At 41.6% G+C, this 20,612-nt stretch overlaps 1 protein-coding gene across 1 annotated transcript in view; it reads left to right on the top strand.

Annotated features, from left to right (window-relative positions):
* Positions 1-20,612, top strand: part of suclg2 (succinate-CoA ligase GDP-forming subunit beta) — a 102,103-nt gene that overhangs the window by 35,905 nt on the left and 45,586 nt on the right. Inside the window, exons 3-9 of the mRNA XM_073468119.1 lie at positions 5,789-5,888; positions 7,933-8,023; positions 9,666-9,818; positions 11,058-11,147; positions 12,608-12,704; positions 17,252-17,413; positions 18,650-18,792. Of these exons, the coding sequence (XP_073324220.1) occupies positions 5,789-5,888; positions 7,933-8,023; positions 9,666-9,818; positions 11,058-11,147; positions 12,608-12,704; positions 17,252-17,413; positions 18,650-18,792 (836 nt within the window). The remainder of the gene's footprint in view (positions 1-5,788; positions 5,889-7,932; positions 8,024-9,665; positions 9,819-11,057; positions 11,148-12,607; positions 12,705-17,251; positions 17,414-18,649; positions 18,793-20,612) is intronic.

The raw sequence follows: 20,612 nt of genomic DNA, 5'->3' as shown, positions 1-20,612 counted from the left end.
GCCAGCAGCAAGAGGACATTGTAGAGTAGGGTTAGGATTTATCAATGTTTGTTGACTTTTCAACCTCAACTGAACAGGAAAACATTTAGCTTTAAGAATACCAAGGCCATTATATGTCAAGGTAGATGAAAAACTAAAGGTTTTATTTTCATATCTTTCCTTCTGGTTCACCTGCCATCACTGCTTGAATGGAGAGCAATTTTCTGTCTGACCTTTTTGCAGTCTGGCAGAATTGGAAATGGTAAAAGTTTACGGAAAGCTGAACTTGTCCAAGATAATGCCAGCGTTACCGCTGTGGTTTAAGGAAACCATCACACAAACAGTCCAAACATTGAACACCACCTGTTCCATTTACTGGTCCTGCAGGTTTCAAAGTGGAATTAAAGCACAGTGTGTTGGCAAGGCTATTGTGCAGAACATTGTGCTGAAATAAGTGTTGGCTACACTTGACCTTTTTTTTGACAAATGCAGGGAGCAAGAGCATGCACACATTCAGCTTCCTGCTCATGCAATTAGTAAAGCTTATCGGATAGTTGAAGTCTTTGATCCCCTGCATGGCCGAAGGTACTTTGCTATATTAAGTTATGAGTTCATTGTTCCTAATATCAATGAGCCATTGATGTGACACAGCAAGGAGCCCTGTGGCGAAGTGAAAGTGAAAGCTAGAGCTGCTCCAATAGCTTTCTGTAGCTATCAATATGCCGTTGACAACATAATTGAAGTTATTTAAAGACATGCCATGTGCCTCTAGATGGAAGCAAATGGAAGCACAGATTGTTGTTCTTTCTACTTATAGCACTGGAATACCCCTGAATCATTAATTATACTTCAGCTGCTTGGAATTAATTCCATAAATATACTTGGAAAAGACTAATTATGTCTACATTAATGGTTTTAAAGGTCTTGGTAGACTGACGTTTCAGACCTTTATTTTTTAAGACTAAATTCTGCCTGTTTGGCAGCAGTCTACACTCTCCTGTGTCCCATCACAACCAGGAGCTGTTTTGTCATGACATGCACAGATGCTGAAGGTTCAGGGGTCTTTCGTTTCTCAAGTGTTAATGGCATTTATCCATAGGAAGGCTCTGGCTCTCTGTGGCGTTTGATTGTAGCTGTGCGCACTTGTGTTTGTTTTCTCCTCTCTCCCAAGAGTTTGATTAGTCTCCTCCATTTAGCTGGCACATTACTTTCATTACAGCACACATGCACGCTGGGGAGGGCCATCGTGATCTTTCTCTCCCTCCATGCAGATGGTAGCCACATCTTACTCTCTCTGGATTGGCGCTCAGCCTGCATCTGTCCCTTACCAGCCAGCATCCCCCTCATGGCGCAGCCTCGAAGGTTTAATTAAATATCAGACCAAAGCTAATGCTGCTGCTGGCCACCCATGGGCTACATGGAAACAGAGTAGGGGGGAGAAGAGGACAGGCCTTTTTTAAAAGTACACAGAAAGAAAGAGGATGAACGAGACACTGATTGTAGAAGTAACATCGTCTTTTCCAGCTGCTGTCACTGGCAAGCAGACTGGGAGTTGATTTGCACTCATTACTGGGAAATGAGTAAGGCCTGAGGATGATGACCACATTACTCCGATCGCATGTGATGTGATTGGAGATGTTGTGCTATGTTAATGTCCTCCCCCGTGTCCCCAAGATAAAGAAAAGAAATGGAGATGAAAATCTTTCTCTGCATCTTTACAGTGGGCCATGCATGAAACAAATGTAAGCTGAGAACTGATTATGCAACCCTGCCCCCAAGAAAAGGGTTTTTTCATTGAACTAATAACCAAACCACTTTCTGCACAGCATATTTCTAATTATTGTTGCTGCAAGAAGTTAAAAACAAAAAAAAAAACAAAAAAAAAAGATTTTTTATGTATCGAGCAATCTTGAAACCCATCGGCTACCTTCTGAGACAATTTAACCTTTAGGGTTTCGAGAGTAGCCAGCAGATATCCAGATAACGGATTTCCTGGTCAAGAGTTACTCTTCCGAGTGCCCAACATTGTTTACAGTCTGCTAGCAAATTAAGACAAGAGAATGGAGTTGAGAGACGGATAATATCTGTAAACAGATATCAATGCAGATGATTTTTTAAGAAAGCTAATCAAATCAAATCAAATCAATCTTTATTTATATGGCACTTTTCATGCAGTTTTGCAGCACAAAGTGCCTCACAGAGGGTAAAAACAAACAAACAGAGCAAGACAACATCAAAAGTTAAATCTCCTTTAGACGATAGCTGATGGGTTCGGCTAATGTGTTCCACCGCTTTTGCTCCCCACATGGACTGTTTACCTGCATGCAACCAAAGACCACTCAAACATGATTGGTTAATGCTACTTAGACAGCAAAAGGACAACAAATGGAAACCTGAATGCCTCCGATACCAATATCTTGTCCCTTGCCCACAGATTCTGCATTCGTTTGCAGATCTGTTTATAGAGATTATGTATGTAGTGCATGTACATTCTGCAAACTCACAATAGTGAAACAAATATTCATGGAAGTATCTTGGACAGAATGTACAATATTTTGCTGTCTGATAGAACATACTCAGAATGCAATATGTGTCACCCTTCATTAGCGTGACCTCTACGTTTAGAGATTGAAAAACTGCATTTTTACAATGTTTGAACACTTTAAACTGTGACAATCCACCGGTGCTCGCTGGTGTCTTTACTGATTAATTTCAGACACGTGCCCTTCCCTCCCCTCATTCATCGCCGTATCTTCGTTGAACATAAGAGCGTGACTTATCTCTGATTTTACATACTACTACTCCTTTTCTGTCCACTCCACATTCTGCTCCGCACTCATTAGGGACCAACCTTTGTCTGAGTGTTAGAGGCCATCTCATGTCTGTCATACTACCAGATAATGGCCGCCCTGCTCTTTACCATGCACCATGTTCACTGTGATCTTTGAGGACATCATTATCCTCTCCATGTGTTTCCACGGGGAGTGGTGTTTCAGTGTTAACCAGAGAATATTGTATGATTCCACAGAAATTCCTTTTTTTCTGTGAAAATGGCACATTTTATAGTCTTTGGGACGGGAATGCACTTCATCGCATTATATCTTCCTCATTTTATAAAGTTTCCTCTCATTATCAGCACATAGCGCTTTCAGTGCCCGTTCATAATTGCTGATATTGCTACAATATCTTGTTGTGTGCCGCATAATAAGCAGGTTTGCCATCAATTACTAGTGCAGCAGGAATGAACACCTGCCTTGTTTTCACCCCATTACCTTCCCTGGCACATTACATGCCTTTTAATATATTTAATATATCTTCGCTTTAAAACCATAGCTTGCTTTTTTAAGGTCTCCATCAATGTGTCAATACTCTTACCTTTCTCCACACCTCAAACAATGCAATCTCCCCATTGGGCTACATCTTTGTTCTTCCACTTGTTTCTTTTTTTCCATCTTTAAAGCAAAAGTCATTTCCGCTGTGCCGTCCCTCTCCGCTACACATGCCCGCAGGACACACTATTTCATCTTGCTTTGAACTCTTTTAAATTTTGCGCAGTAGCAGTTTTTTATTAACATATTTATTCATTTATGACTCCTCTCAGAGCCCTTTGCATATGAGCACACCTTTTATTCTCTCATTCTCTCTCTCTCTCCTCTCAGCTTCCGACTGTCCACAGAGAGCGGGTCTTACTAATGCAGTGTTAGTTTAATCCCTGCCACCCTGTCAGAGGCTATTTTCTCTGGGTCCATTACAGCAGCAGTGAGCACAGCCACAGTTTTTTGGCTCTCTCCGGCGCACCAGCACCTGTCTGGACGTTCTCCTGCCTGCTCGTAGAATTTCGTCAAGGGAGGAGCTTGTCTCCTGCCCTCAAGGTCAAGGTGTCTTTCTAGCCATCGCACGGCGGATCATCCCCTTCCACTCTCCCTACCACCCGCTTCCCACCCTGATGGCAGCCACCTGTCAATGGCTGAACTCCCCCACCTAGATAATAATAACCTAGCCAGAGACCATCTTAAATCAAGTGTCCTCGCCCCATTTGAATAGAGGGAGATTCTGGGCAGAACGCTCAATAGACAGCTGAGGGGCCTCCTCCTGATGTGCGAGTTCTTGCAAGGTGGCAGTGACAGCAAAGGGGAGGCAGGGTGGTTATATAATTGGAGCAAGGTCATGTGAAAGTTTCCAACAGTTGTGCAGTTGCTTATTTCCCTTCTTGCACTGAGACTATAACTGGATGCCAGTTGTGAGGAAACACATCAGTGTAACAGGTCAAATGGATCGTGTATGTGGATGGTATTTTTAGCCATGCTAGTGGCAGCATTGTTCTAGAGATAGAAATTTTCGATCTGTCGGTTTGGTTCTCCACTTTGGTCCAGACTGAAATATTTTTTACAACTATTGGATAGATTACCATGAAATTTTGCACCAACATTCATGTTCCAGAGAAGATCTTTTGACTCTTCCTCTTGTTGCAACCATGAGGTTGAAATATCTGAATTTTAGTGAAACATCCTGACAACTATTAAATGGATTGCCATGGAATTTTGTGTTATTTGTGGTGTGTCCCTGACTTATCATCTAGCACCACTAACATGTTAAAGTTGGTACTTATCCAGTGAAATATCTCTACATCTACTGATGGAGGGACTAAAACAAATTTAGTGCAGACATTGATGGTTCCCCAACAAAGTATCCTAATGATTTTGTTGATACTATGACTTTTTTCTAGAGCCACCATGTGGTTCATATTTATTGTTTTGAGTTAAATGTCCCAACAATAATTTAATAGATTGATACAAGCATAACTAATGACATTCAGGGCAAGTGCCAAGTCCTGGTGGAAAAGAAAATCAGCATCTCCATACTGTACGGAGACACTGATTTCCCTTTCCAGCAGGACTAGTAACTGGTTTGCTGACCATGGTATTACTGTGCTTGATTGGCCCACCAACTCGCCTGATTTGTACCCCACGAACAATCTAAAGGGTATTGTCAAGAGGAAGATGACAGACAGCAGACCCAATAATACAGACGAGCTGAAGGCTGCTATCAAAGCAACCTGGGCTTTCTTGCAAAAGGAGCCTCTGACTAAGTATTGAGTGCATAAATTAACATATTTCTTCGAAGGTCGACATTTCTGTATTATAAATCCTTTTTTTGATTGGCCTTATGTAATATTCTAATATATTGACATACTGGATTTTTGATTTTCATGAGCTGTGAGCCGTAATCATCAAAATTAAAACATGAAAATTCTTGAAATATTTCACTTTATGTGTAATCAACCTAGAATATATGAAAGTTTCATTTTTTTAATTAAATTACAGAAAAAAATAACTTTCCCATGATATTCTGATTTTTTTAGATGGACCTGTACATGTTCTATACAAGTGTATGTAAACTTTTGACCACGACTGTGCTAACCAAGGAGCCGCCATCATTTTTTCAAACAGTTTCTTCTCGCGCTGGTCGTTACATCTAAACCATCCTCGTAGCTGGCAGTAGATCCATAGGATGCTTATTAGTTGAACCACTGTGGTTCAGACACAAGCGCAGAGCTTTAAGCCTTGCAAGATGGATTTGCAGGATCACATGATCACGTGATCTTGCGAATCTAGCTGCCTCACAAGGTAACCCTCACCCCTCTCTTTTCCTCCCCACATCCTTCCTTCAATCAGATGGAGAGATGAGTGTCAGACTGAAGGGGGCATCCAAGGTGCTGAGCCTTTATCTTAAGTGCTCTGTCTCTCTTTCTCTGTCCTTCTTTTCCTCATTTTGTCTCTCACTCAATCTGTCTCTCTCTGTCTTTCAGATGCCAAGGAGATCGTGCTGAAAGCTCAGATTCTGGCCGGTGGCAGAGGCAAGGGTGTGTTTGACAGTGGCCTTAAAGGTGGAGTGCACTTAACTAAGGAGTAAGTATACCCCTGTGTGCATTTCACACTCAGAGTTACTGTTGGAGATAGATTCATATTATTTCTCCAACAATGGCGGCTTTTACAATGAGGAGGCTCAAAGAGCTCTCTGAAGATGATCCCTAGCCACAAAGACACAGTCAGGTATTCTTGTACTGCAAATAAACAGTTTTTCTTTCTTCCATTGCCCCTTTTTTCGAACAACTACCCTCAATTAAATGTTAAAAAAGATATTTTAAGGTCACCAGAAGCTTTATGCACCCCATACTGAGTTTTCCTCTCTCAGGTTGATTGGGTTTTGTGCTGTGGCAGAGGTTTATTTTGTTCTAGTTTAAAATTACAAAGTGTGATGGGTGTATTCCTCCAGTGAAGGCTCACTCTGAAATCTTGTGCATTTTTTAAAGGCTTGGCCTGGAAAAAAAAACCTGGAAAAGCTTTTCTTTGCACAGGCGCTGCAGTTTCCGTGTAGTAAAACAGTGTTATTTTATTAGTAAAGGTACCCACCACTTACTGCTGCCTTAACAGCAAAAAGATGATTTATGACAATTGTCCCAGACATGTATCATCGTCACCCCACTTCGGGGTTTGGAATGGCCGGGAACTTTTTCAAAGTGAGATATGCTGAAGTTCATCGTCCCCAGACAGTGACATGGGTGCACAGTTCACCTTCCTCTCATCTATCAAAGGATGAGTACAACCCCTGGCTTCATTTTTATTCACTTATGAAACCAGAGCAGCATCCCTGGCATGCAGCCTGCTTTTAAACAGAGAGAATAAGTAGAGGTTCATTCCCAGCGATGTGTAGACATAACAAAGTGTCTCCAAAAGCTGTGCTTTGTCAAAATGTGTTTCATACCAGAAAGTGCTGAGGCATATCTCTCCTGAGCAGCGATTAAGAAATAGTTATTTGTCTGTCAGTTGACCTCATTTTCTCCATCTTTCATTTTCTTTCAAGTGTAGGTTTTTTCCGTGATTATTTTACAAATTAAGACTGGTTCTTAAAGCAACATTATGTAAACCTTTTTTGCGATTTGGTGCCACTGCAGTTTTGGAGTGCATACAAAACATTGTCCTAAATATGGACAGCTGCACACCTGCATTTGCTATGAATGCATTTCTTATGACTCAAAACAAGACATAGCAAACCAGCTAATAGTATTTACTAGTCAAACACCAACCAGGCTAGCTCTGCATCTGTCTTGCAGCCTTTTATTTTGTGATTCTTTTCGCCAGTGGTCTGAGATTTACTGTTGTCTGGCCTCCTGCTCAAGCACTCCCTCTTTTTATCGTCTTAGCTTCCTCCATCACATCCTCTTTGGTCTCTTCGCCTCTGTCATGATGTCTGTGAGCCCCCATTGGGTCATGATGCGTCATTCCCCGCTCCGGGCCTAAAATCCTTGTCCTCCCAGTGTTCCAAGGCCCCCTACCTAGTGGTGTAACCACCAACAATCCCTCGGGGCTCCGAGCTCCTGGTCAGGTCTGGGCAGAGCTAACTAGCTATCAGCTACAGTTAGCAGCAGTTAGTGGTTATTTTAGCAACAGGTAAAGCAATTAGTCCATCAGAAAACTTGTAGATCATGTAGAGTTGATGCAGAGCAGTCAGAGGACATCAGAGGTAAAGAGGGGAGATTGTAATTGCCCACATAGTGGTTGCATAGTGCAAGACCTGGATACAGACGTGCGGCTGCTTCCAGTTCATCCCAGTATTCACTTGCAGTATTGCAGCAAAAACTCGCCCAGTGGTTGACAAAGCATTCCCCATAGACCTCCATTATGAAAGAGACATCTATAGAATTGTCAACAGGACACCTTGAACTGCAAACAAGGTCAATTATGAAACTCTACTGCGCATATTCAATGGGCTGCATACCCTGGAAGTCGACCCGGTAGCTAGAATACATCAATACAACATGCTATTATACATCTATGAGGCAAGAACAGGCCTTCAGGGCACAGAGTGTGAATGACAGTGGCGCCATTCTCCCTGTTATAAGTCAGTGTGTCATCAAAATGACTGTCTGACCTGTTAACCTCTCTCCTTCAGCCCTGCAGTTGTTGGTGAACTGGCCAATAAGATGCTGGGTTTCAACCTGACTACCAAGCAAACACCGAAAGAAGGAGTGAAAGTAAAAACGGTGAGCTACTGCGCAGACTAAACAAAAGAAACATATACTTCTTCTCTCTCATTTTTTTTCTGACCTCATTTCAAGGCATTTTGAGTCCAGTAATGCAGTTCTGTAAAATTAATGACTGTGAAGGCAGTCTGGCTCTGTGTTTTTTTTGTTTTTTTTCCCCCACTAGGTTTAAATAGTAGCTGTCCACTGTTGTTTACTGTGGGTATGCGCTGGCTGGTGTTATGGCTCATTGCATAAATTGAACTAGGCCCCCTGTGAATTTAAAGTGTTTGGTAAACAACTGTTTCTATGTGCCACTAACAAGCAGGAATATCATTTTCTCTACTCGCATGCTGCATGCAGTACCTCCTCAAAACAGACATATCCAGGTGATGAAGCCTTCTCAGCCTGTGGCTTGTGTATTTGGGTCCCCTTTTCTTTCTTTAACCCCTCCCCATCTTACCCCTTCTAACCCCAACTCCACCCAACTCCTGCTCCTACTCTTGCTGCAGAGTTTAGGCGGAAACAAATGAGCGCCACACTTGTCATTTGTATAAAAAGAGAAACGTACCCACAGACCAGAAACTTCACAAGCTGAGATTCAACTCTGTGTCTCAGAGGCAGGAGAAAAGGCAGAAACCCAACAAAATAAATTGGACAAAACTTGAATTAGATGTGAGTGAGAAAAACCATGAGCCTCCAGTTGGCCATCTAATTATCTTACCTGCTGAAATCAAACCTGTCAAGAGCAGCCACTGACTGACCTGAAGGATCCGGCAGAGACGGAGTTTCGTCACAACCTGGTCTGTGAGATGACAGCCAGACCTTAGCTGTCAACCTGCCAATAGGGCTTGCGTCAAGCCTCAACCCATACTGCACACAGAGGCGAGAACAGCACAGGAAAAAGGGGGCAACACTTCAGCATCTACATGGATTTGCTGTCATGGCACTGATAGAAGAATGAGAGTAGAGGCTTAGAGAAGGAGGAGGCAGACGGGGAGACAGGAGGTAAAAAAGATGGTTGTTGAAGGAAAGTGTAGGAGACAAAACCAGGGGGTTGAGGTGAAACGGAAAGAACAAGACGGCTAGAACAGAATATATTTAGTTTGAGTCAAGAATTGGGCTGCAAGTCAAACAACAGGGAAGTTAAGAGAAGGTTTGAGTGACTAGAGAAGACAACATTTGGACAAGGAGATAGGAGTGCTGTCTGTTCACGCGGAGGGTAGAGAAGGCTATCCATCCTCATTCGCTGGGCGATAGGCTGGAAGCAGAACATAACGGCTGTGCATGTTCAAACAAACACCCCGTCCAGAAAACCTGCAACCCATTAACCACCACACAACTGATAGTTTCCTGTCAGGATTTTTTTTTTCTCTCTTTTCCAAATGAGCCTCTTGCTTGCTTGCTTCCTCTACATGCCGGAATATTCAGTCCCTCTCTATTTGCCTCCCTTTGTCTCATTCACAGCATATGAGATTTTCTCAGCGCTATGCTTCCTAGATTCTGTCAATCTATGGACCCTGCTTATTTGCCTGTGTCGTTGTGCTCAATCTAGTATTGGATATTATACATTTTTTTTATAAATAAAGCACTGTAATGAAAAATGGGTTTCATAGTTGAATTCCTCCATCAGCCTCTCTTTCTCCTGCTGTGCTGTGTCCAGGTGATGGTTGCTGAGGCCCTCGACATTACCAGGGAGACCTACTTCGCCATCCTGATGGACCGTTCCTGCAATGGTCCAGTCATGGTGGGAAGCCCCCAGGGAGGAATGGATATCGAGGAGGTAGCCGCCAGCAGCCCAGAGCTCATCTTTAAGGTACATGATTTGAGGTTTTATACTCCTCACTACAATAAGAAATGTGAAGATTAAGAAAACACAATAACCTGAAGTATGTAAAGTAACTCTTATTTTAAACAAATAGACTTTTATTTTGCAGTAAAATAATCAAATGTAAAAAATGGCTCATCGTACCCTCTTCTCCCCTAAATATGATGTACTGGTCCCCAGGAAGATGAGTTGATGCCAAAGGCAAATAAGCTAATAGGGATCCTTTTTAAATACATAAATACATCTCCTTCAAAAAATGCAGAAGGTAAAAATATACCGATTTTGTCCAGCACTATGTAAATCTTTAAAAAGTGCAAACCCATTGCCATCTTTGCTGCAAGAACATTTTATTTGTCTTGAAATCAGGCCAGGACTGGATTGCCCGGTGGGTCTTACAGCTGTGCTCCGTTCATATTTTCTGCTAATTCAATTACTTTCATTGTCCTGTCTGCATGCGCAATGCAGCAGCTGAACACATACAGAAACACACTGAAGCTTAGTGTGAACAAACACACTGCCTTCTGTGTTTTATATTGCTATAATTTAGATTCCATTTACAGAGCTTAATCCAGCGTCACTTGACTACTTGGCAACAGGTTCCTGTCGTTGTCAACAGATGCAAAATTTGAACATTACAGATGGAGTTTGCCTGCATGTCCTATTGTCGTATATCTTACTTTTGCTGTAGTCTACAGATGTTAGAGCAGATTGTAAAGATCCCACTGAGATTTATGTCAGTCATTATTTCCACCGAGGATTTCAGATTGTATATGCAACACACAGCTGTGGTGTTGCTATCCAACACACTCGACAGCGCAGCACACCTTGCACACATCTCATTAAAATCTATATGGTCCAGACGTAGTTTAAACAAAATCATTTCAAACTGCTTACGACAGCTGCAGTTTTATACTTTATTTTCTTAACCAGTGTGCACCCTGAAATCCCTCATCCATTTTTATATCTGTGAAGAAACTTAGAAGAGAGCCTCTCTCTATCTCAAAGTCAAAGATATGAGGATCTGATGTGCATGAATCTATCGTTCCAATCTCCCTTTTCTCCACGTCTGGCAGCGTGCCTCTACTTCATTATGATGTCGGCAGTTTAAAATGAACATCGGCTTTGTGTGAAATTATAGTCCAGCGTTTGAGCCTCTTGTTCCATCTCACTCCCTCTCTCCATTTGTTTCTCTCCCTCTCTCTTTCTCTGTCACTGCAAATCTTACAGGAAGTCATAGATATATTTGAAGGTGTGCGAGATGACCAGTCACTTCGCATGGCAGCTAATTTGGGTTTCAAAGGACCTCTGCAGAGACAGGTAATGGACGCACTGAAGGCTTTAAAGTCACAATGCAAAGAACAGGCAGAAAGATGCACACAAACACACACAGACGGATATATCGTCATTCACAAACAGACCAAACTTTGGCTATTATTAGTTTTCCAGAGGCAAGTTGTGAAGTGTCATTACACCAGACTCACTTGCCAGGTGGTCTATTGTCATGTCTGTCAGTGATGCACAGCCCTGTGCCAGGCTGAGGGGAGCTAACATCACTAATGGTACCATTATTTGGTAGAACATGGCGCACACTGGATCTGTAAGTGAATCACACAGTAAGAAACAAAACTCATCTCTGCGGGCAACCTATAATTTTGAGGACAGTGAAACAAACGTTTTTTCTTAGTCACGTCAAGTTGAACAAATTTAGTTCAGGCAGCATTAGCGAGTAAAATGAGGCCAAGAAAGAGCTGCACAGAAATGGTTCACATTCAGAATGGGGGGTGTGTGCTCAGATGTAGAGTTCATTCCAAAGCCATTATTCTCTTGGCGTCAGATCACTGAAGGCACCATGACATGTTAAATCAGATTAGCTCAGAATCACATGAAATATGTTGCTGTATATACACTATATCTATATCTATATCTATATATAAGTATATCAGCAGCGTGAATACTGATTGTGTGTACTGAATTGCCATTGATTTTAAATGGGCAGGAAGAGAATAGAAATTGAATGGTTAAGTGTCTGCATTGCCAGTATGCTTCTCCTGGGTTGCGGCGAGTTAGCTGCCTGAGTGTTCAATTCAGAGATAATTGCAGATTGTATTTAATATCTTACTGTTTTGAAAGCGCTATGGCACGACAGAATCTTTGTGTATGTGCATGCATACTGGTTGTGTGTGTGTGTGACAGAATAAATGTAAGCAAGTGAGATTTTCGACTGTGTCTGGAACTGTGCACTGAGAGGTTCTTGTCAATCTGTCTTATTAGTAAAAAACAGTTGCAGCAATACAGATATCAGTTGAGATCCTTTGAAAAAGGCTATTTTGACAGTAATGATTTAAGTGTTGTGGCATTTCTGTGTTGCTATTTTCACCGACTGTATTCACCTTTTGCCTATACGCTGTTTGTAAATGTAGATCCTGTATGAAGAAAGAAATAACTAAAGAAGCACGTTTGGATACGACTGCCAGGTGGAATCTACTGAAATGTGCATTATGTTGCTGTTTTTGTATGTAACCACATTAGATCAAAGTGTCTAGTATGTGTTATAGTCCATTTGCCAGTTCACACATCTTTTTAAAAAAACGTGAAAAGCATTCTCCCCCTTCAGCACAGAGACATACACATTCATGCACAACAAACAGCGACAGCATGATGTTGAAGGTGATTTGCCATGTTTTATGTAGCTTGGGTGGAATGCTGAGTGGCCTTGGTGGGGCCGGCTGCTCAGAGCCGAACCATCAGGTAATTACTGTCCTCTGTGGACCTCACAGGCAGCAGATCAGATTAAGAGGCTCTATGATCTGTTCCTGAAAGTCGACGCCACTCAAGTCGAAGTCAATCCACTCGGCGAGACTCCCGAAGGACAAGGTACCTTGTATCATAGAAAATGCCTGTCTTTGAGTGTGTATTATTTGTATCTGTGCTTTTACCTTTTACTAACTGACCTGAAATCACGTCAAGCATGTGTAATATTTCAACACTTTTTAAATAGAGAATTCAGCATTTTTGCATGAACAGGCAGCCACCTTGTTATCTGTGACTGTGGGATTCATCTCCTTGGGTCTGAATGCATTTAAGAATGTGGGGTGTAATTGCAACACATTGACGTCAGTTTCTTGTCAGCATGACTCTGTCTGGATCAAAATCCAAATGGCTTCAGGGATCGGAGCTTTTCATATTCACAGCATGTTGATGTTTGTTCATGATTCTTAGTTACTGATGATTAACTAAAGGCGCGCAGTCTATCATCAACTATTAATGAGTAACTACAATTACCAGAGGAATTACAGCAGCAGCTACAGACTCGTCTCTCATTTAACCATCAGGGATGCTCTATTAATAGCTAACAAAATACATCCGATAAGCTCAATGCTAAATTCCCTCTACATACTGTATACATGCTATATATCAGGCCTTAAAAGTAACTGAAATGAACTTTGTGTTGACAAACTCCTTCACAGCAGGATCTTTAGTTTTGATAGCTTATAAAAACCTGAGCAGGCTTTTTTGTTGTTTTCCTTTCCTACAGTCTTTTATATTTGTTGTTAAGCATGTAAAAGATCTTGAAAGTTAAAAAGGTCAAGGTCCGCACCAACAGAAGCTCCTCTCTCCCACAGAAAACACTGCTCCTGAAACACCTCGTCAGTAGTCTCATCTTCAATTCCGTGTCTTTGTGACATCACACTACATAACTGAGTAACACATTTGCATAATTTATGCCTAGCAGCTAGTTTGGCACGTCAAAATAGATTAAACACAGCTGCTCTGTCGTTGTTTGCGGAAAACAGAAAGCGGATGTGTTTTTGAGCATTAAAGCATGTTCTAGTAGTAACCCCAAGATACAATTGTGATGTTCAAAATGAGCATAATATGTCTCCTTTGATACTAAACTTCTTTCCTTGAATGAATATACTTTCTTTACACCTGTACTCAAAACTGTGGGGAAATCCATTATTCTAGATAAACTAAACTTCCTTTACATCTACAATAAATAAAAATCTGGTAAATTGTACTACTTACCTATAAAGCCCTATTCAAAAATCAATAATTGTCCATTTCCCTGTCCCTTTCTTGTGGTACGTCTTTGGGGAATCTTATGTGAATTCAGCGCAAATGTCCACCTGGACCAATTGATTAGATTGTGTTGGTCAAAGGTCACTGGGACCTCACAAAACACATTTTTGGCCATTACTCAACAATCCATATGACAGTTATGACAACATTTTACACACATCTAATGGGATAAATTGATGAATTTATGAAATATTCTATCCAAAAGTTTAAAGGTTAACTTCACTGTGACATCATAATATTCTGCAAAAAATGTTCTGGCCATTATTCAACACCATAGTTACATGACTGGTGCGCGGAGGCATACAACCAGGCAGTTGTATTCTAGTCTGTGTCCTAAAATGAGCATTTCATGGATTTTCTAGTTGTAAATCTACCTTATTGTGATACTTACTGAGCTGAACCAAAAATACTTGAATAGCCTTGAATACTTCTGTGAAGAGAAATTTAGTGTCTATGAATAGAAAACAAATTAAAAAGGGTAGTAAATCAACCTCAATTGACTGTATTTTGTAGTGCACCCTATTATATGTTCAGTCTATTGAAATTAACTTTAAGCAATTGGATTCAGGATTATCTGTGGTGCACTCGAGCAATAAATAATGTCTCTATTGTCAACATTAGTCAACTCTTAGTGCTTTAAATATTAATAACCACAGTGAGACTGAAGTATAAATTCAGGCTTCATCATTGCTGTGCTGTAAAGGTTGTGGGAAAATAGTGGAATTAATTTTAGATTAATGAAGATCTACACTGGCAGTTTTTTTAAGTGAAAGTCTCCCTGTTGTATGTCATCTAAAACAATCCCAGAATTGCCCCTTTTCATTTCAATTGTAAACACGATTGGTCCAAAACACACAGATTTGGAATATTTGGTCTTTAAAAGTATTAAATGTAAGTGTGATTACAACGTTCACGGCATGATTTCTTTTAATTATCACCAAGAACAGCTGGAAGAGCTGATCTTAAACAGTGTGTGGTCTCTTTTAGGGGGGCGATCTTGCCATCTGAAGCCAATGCCAGGCTTCCTTTGTGTCAAATGATATCTTGCATCAAGACTTAGATCACTGTTTGCTATAACTATGGGTCCAGCTTCAATTTATGGGCTTAAAGGCTGCCTCTGTTCAGTTTCTATAGTCTTTGCGTGTGTTTTACCTCAATCCCTGATGGATGAAAACACTTGAATCAACAAAGAAATGTAAAAGTGCTGTAAACTCCAGTCCTCCATTGTCACTTAATACAATCAATTCTCACAACATGAAACACTTGGAGGTTAGCAGGACAACATTTCAAGGCTCATCATTCAGATATGAAAGGCATTATACATAGATACGATGCATATCGTAGCTATTGCGATGCTGCTTTTGCTGAACTTGCGCTGAACTTTGTTTTTCTCCCGCAGAAATTAGAATGATTGTCTTGTTTGCAGCGCTGAGCACAGATTGACTGTGATGTGTCCTATCGAGACGTATTATAATGTGCTGAAGATGCATCACTTCTTTGATGTTATTTAGTCTGCTCAAAAACAGATTCTTGTTCAAAGTATGCTTTATCAAAGATTGACAAGAGAAGTTTGTGTTTCATGATGTCTTATGAATATTAATGAATAAAATGACTCCTTTCAAACAATGACTTCTTACCAATAGGTATGAGCTTCCTTTTCTACCAGCAGAAGAAGCAGCGGCTGTGATTGAGGCAGGCTTTGTAGGCGAGCTTCGCATTAACGTCGACTCATTTGTTGGTTCGATTTGTTCACATGTCACTAGGGAGCGCAGCTATTTTCCACCAGGCGTTCAAAATATTTGTATTAGCAAGTAAAAATTCTCAAGGGTGGAAAATGTGTCGTTGTTCTCATTTGGTAATAGCTCAATTTGTTCTGTAGATGGTCTGCCATAATAGATGTGTCAAAACGTAAACAAAAGGAATTGTGTAGTGCGAGTGCTACGTCACCTGGAGGACACAGCATGTCTTCTCCCCAGTCCCAAGACAGTCTGCCTGCTGCATGTCCACAGTATGTTGTGTGTCTATCTCTTTGTCTGTGTGTCACTCTCAAAGCCAATTCCCATGTTTCTTTATGTTGTTACCTTTTCTCACTACAACTTGTGTGTTTTCTGGCTGTCTTTTCCCCTGAAATGTAGCATTAATTTGAAAAGCTGATGCTCAAGGTTTTATTGACATGACCACAGTTTCTCTTCAAACCATAAAAGTTGTGTTTTTAATGGTTCAAAGTTGCAGGCTTTGCTCTGACCAAAATTGGCTTGAATTGATTGGCTTGTAAACTAGAATTCCTTTAACATGGTTTACTAAACTGAGCAGATTGACTGATTTCTGAACAAGGAATTAAAAACATTTCCCAGTTTGCAAAAAACCCTAGAATGTTATTTCTTTAAATGAATAGTTTGATATTCTGGGAAATGTGCTTTCTTGTTCAAAGTTAGAAGAACAGATTGACACCACTCATTCTTATGTGGTAAGTACGACTCTACAGCCAGTAGCTGGTTAACTCAGCCCAGCACAAAGACTGGAGATGGGAGGAAAAAGATGCAGTTTCACGTGGAGTAACCTGCCAGACTATTTCTTACACTTATTTCCTGTAATCTTGCTCGTTGCCTGACAACCTCACAGCAAGTCAAAACTCACTCTGCTCAACAAAGAAATAGTCTGGCACATAACCTCCCGGAAAACTTCAATGTGTTGGTTTTGCACAATTTGAACAAATGAGATTTGACGTGTTAGATAGTGAGCTATAAAAGGTGTCGGCGGTGATTTTCATACCTTTGGACAGAGCCACACTGTTTTGTTTCACTCATTTCACCAGTCTTTGTGCCAAGCTAAGCTAACCGCCGTACAAGCATGGCAATGGAACAGTCTTAGTCTCAGTCACAAGGTGAATAGGGTTCTCTCAAATACATCAAACTACTCCTTCAATGACAATCACTTCAAGTGTTTTGTATAGAAAAAGCTCTTCCACTAATTTATTGCGTTGTTTGCCTGGTATTTCACCAGGTAGCTTCACGAGTGTGGTCTCTTTGAAATGCACTCTCTTTGAAGTGTAAAGGAAATGTCCATTTACTATAATGGCTTATCCCTCAGAGGCAGTGTCAAAAACCCAGCCCTTAGTGAGCCAACCTCTGAAATAATTAAGACCAGTAGGCCAAGGGGACGCCGCTCAGTTCATTAATTTCAGGTTTTAGAAATGATAATTAGTTGGCTTTTTATGTCTGAAGTCCTCCTTCTCTTCCCTTTTCCCTCGCCTGCCATCTCCTTCTCTCTCACTCTTAATGCGTCCTCTGCTGCTGTCTTTATTTCTAACTCTGCCTTTTGTCATCTCCCCGTCCCTCCAGTGGTTTGCTTTGATGCCAAGATCAACTTTGACGACAACGCTGAGTTCCGTCAGAAAGCCGTGTTCGCCATGGACGACATGACTGAGAGCGACCCCACAGAGATGGAGGCGGCCAAGTGGGACCTCAAATACATCGGACTGGACGGAAACATCGCCTGCTTTGGTATGTGCAGAGCTCGTTTCTGCACACACACACACAAACCAACTGTTAAATGAATTCTCCCATACGCGACCCCCTCCTGGCATAAGGCTTTAATGCGTCTCTTAAGTCACATAAGTGTAAAAGCTCGGACACAGTTAAAACTTAGTCAAAGTAAAGGCAGCCTGGGCTCTCCTCCAGTCCACATTACAAGCAGCTTTCTGAGGACTCCAGAAGGAATGCTGCCGTAACCAATGCGTTCTAATTAGCTATAATCCGCCCAGAAAGTCTCCAGTGAGCCAGATTGTTAGCATTCTCATTAAAGGCCCCCTCTCTTGTCATAAATCAAAGCTTTTACAGTGTACAGCAGCACTAACAGGTGCTCTTGCTACTTACCCCGTAGCCTCATAAACACATTAGATGTCTGTTAGCACTACCCCTCTTCCTCTTCCACACACACACACACACGCACCCATTCTACATCCCCTGCTCCCAGCCTCTCTTAAAGTAACAACAGCTTTTAAGGCCCTGCAGCTTCCTTGAGAGCTCTGTAAGCCACCAAAGTGACAGCTGTTATAGCGAATTTCCCTTTTATTGAGACCTCGGTTGGGGAGCTTGCCAGGACACAAGTGCAGCTTGGCTAAACTAAATGAGGTAAGACAGTTTTGTGCACTTGGCTCAGCAGGGTAGCGGCACTGGCAGTTGGCTAAATGATGACACGGGCCGCAAAAGGAAAAAAAGAAGAAGAAAGAAGCGTAGCCGAACCTCTTTTAATCAACTCGCTTTCCTCTGAAGTCGAGAGTCAAGTCATAATCAAATTTTCTCTGTGTTGCTCGACTTGAAGCATTGAATGTTCCTGATTAGAAGATTTCCAGCCGATTCGCTTTTAAAGTGTGACTTTTTTTTTTCTTCAGATATTTGCTCTTCTTTGGTTGATAATTCACTGCTGGATTCCTTTGTGGGTGTTCTTGTAGTAAATGCCATCTTTCCTTCAACGCCTGAAATGTTATTTTAATAAGCTCTTGGCTGCTGGCGTCACACTTACCTTTATCCTTGACCTAATGGTCAGATTTACCGTCATTATATATAATAACTACATTTTACATGAGATCATTATGAGGCTACAGTTCCATTCAACATGTAAAATGGGTACACATTACTACATTAGTCTCACACTTAAAAAAGTACCATCCCTTTTGTTCTATATTTCAGTACATATTTTTGCTTTTTTGACTGAACTGACACGGTCAATGTTTACAGTGAATGGAGCCGGTTTGGCCATGGCCACATGTGACATAATTGACCTGCATGGAGGAAAGCCAGCTAACTTCCTGGACCTGGGGGGAGGTGTCAAAGAGAGGCAGGTGTACGAGGCCTTTAAGCTGCTCACTGCTGACCCGAAGGTAGGAACAAACATTTTAACAATTTCTTATCTTAAGGCACGTCTTTGAAGAAAAAGTCAGCATAAACAAAGCTGTTTCTACCACCTGTTGAGTTGTCTTTGATATTGCAGTCATGTACAGTACTGTAGGTGTGAAAAAATGCTGTAAACTAAGAATGCTTTCAAAAATATAAATCAATTTACAAAATGCAAAGTGAGCGAACAAAAGAAAATCTAAATCAAATCAAAATTTTGTGTTACTACCCTTTGCCATAAACCAGCATCAATTCTTATAGGTACACTATACAAGTCAGGGATTTTGTAGGATTATAGTCAGGTGTATGATTAACCAATGATATCAAACAGGTGCTAATGATCATCAATTTCACATGTAGGTTGAAACACAGTCATTAACTGAAACAGAAACAGCTGTGCAGGAGGCTTAAAACTGGGTGAGGAACAGTCAAACTCTGCTACCAAGGTGAGGTTGTGGAAGACAGTTTCATGTCCCAGGTCATACGCCATGGCAAGACTGAGCGAAGCAACAACACACAAGGTAGTTATACTGCATCAGCAAGGTCTCTCCCAGACAAAGATTTCAAAGTAGACTGGGGTTTCAAGATGTGCTGTTCAAGCTCTTTTGAAGAAGCACCAGGAAACGGGCAACGTTGAGGATCGTAGACGCAGTGGTCGGCCAAAAAGGAACTATCTTCAGCGTAAAGAAGAACAAGAAGTCCTAGAAGTGATGGTATGGCCCCCACAGAGCCCTGATCTCAACATTATCGAGTCTGTCTGGGATTACAAGAAGAGACAGAAGGATTTGAGGAAGCCTACATCCACAGAAGATCTGTGGTTAGTTCTCCAAGATGTTTGGAACAACCTACCAGCCGAGTTCCTTCATAAACTGTGTGCAAGTGTACCTAGAAGAATCGATGCTGTTTTGAAGGCAAAGGGTGATTAGATTTCTCTTCTGTTCATTCACTGCATTTTGTTAATTGATGAAAATAAACTATTAAAGGGACTTGGGGCAGGATCAAGAAATAAGACTCAATAGTGACTTGCCGGCCGTTGCGGCCGTTAGGGTAACTGCAGCCATCAGCCAAGCTGGCGTGGGAGCGCGCATGAACTCTTCACAGCAGTGCAGCTGATGCCGTCTCATCCCTATTCGTCAGACGCTTGACGCTTGGTCAAGTGCCTTAATGTGAGATGCCAGACTTGTTTTGTATTTTCCAAGTCAATGTTATGACTGTAACTGAAAGTTCTTCAATAAAGTGTTTGGTCAAGTGCCCCTCGCGTCGATACCTGACGCAGGAGGCTACCCCTTTGCGTTGGTCTTATCCGCTACACATGAAGCAGCCGCGAAGCTGCTCGCTGTGTGTAGCGACACACAAGCGCAGCAATTTACAGTTACGGTTGATGCAGTCTGAAAGGCACGGGCGAAAGCAAAGACGGCATATCGGGGGACAGAGAGATCGTCTCTGATAAGGGATTGCTGTGTGTTAGCGGCTAATGTTACTACACAGACACAACAAACCGTTAGCCTGTGGCTACAGCCAGCTGCTAACGTCACCTCCCGGATAACAGGTTGGGCTTTCGGTCTCATATATAAAGGAACATATTTCTAACTATTCGGTTTCAGACTGAAGGACCGTGGAAAATGCGCAGTCTGTAACTATTCAGTGTCACACAGCGGTGGACTAAGTTACGTGTTTGCAGCTAACGCTACTTTGCACGTTAGGTCACTCGAGTCCTCGTGATCTCATATGATTTTCAAATCAAGCTCTAAACATGACCTGTAATGTTTTCTTACCTGGTGACTAGGAAATGAGCCATGTCAGCATC

The sequence above is a fragment of the Pagrus major genome, chromosome 6 (genome assembly GCF_040436345.1).
Source record: "Pagrus major chromosome 6, Pma_NU_1.0".
In the NCBI taxonomy this organism is placed as follows: Eukaryota; Metazoa; Chordata; class Actinopteri; order Spariformes; family Sparidae; genus Pagrus; species Pagrus major.
Note: the sequence above shows the minus strand (reverse complement) of the source record. Positions and strands in the feature narration are given on the sequence as shown.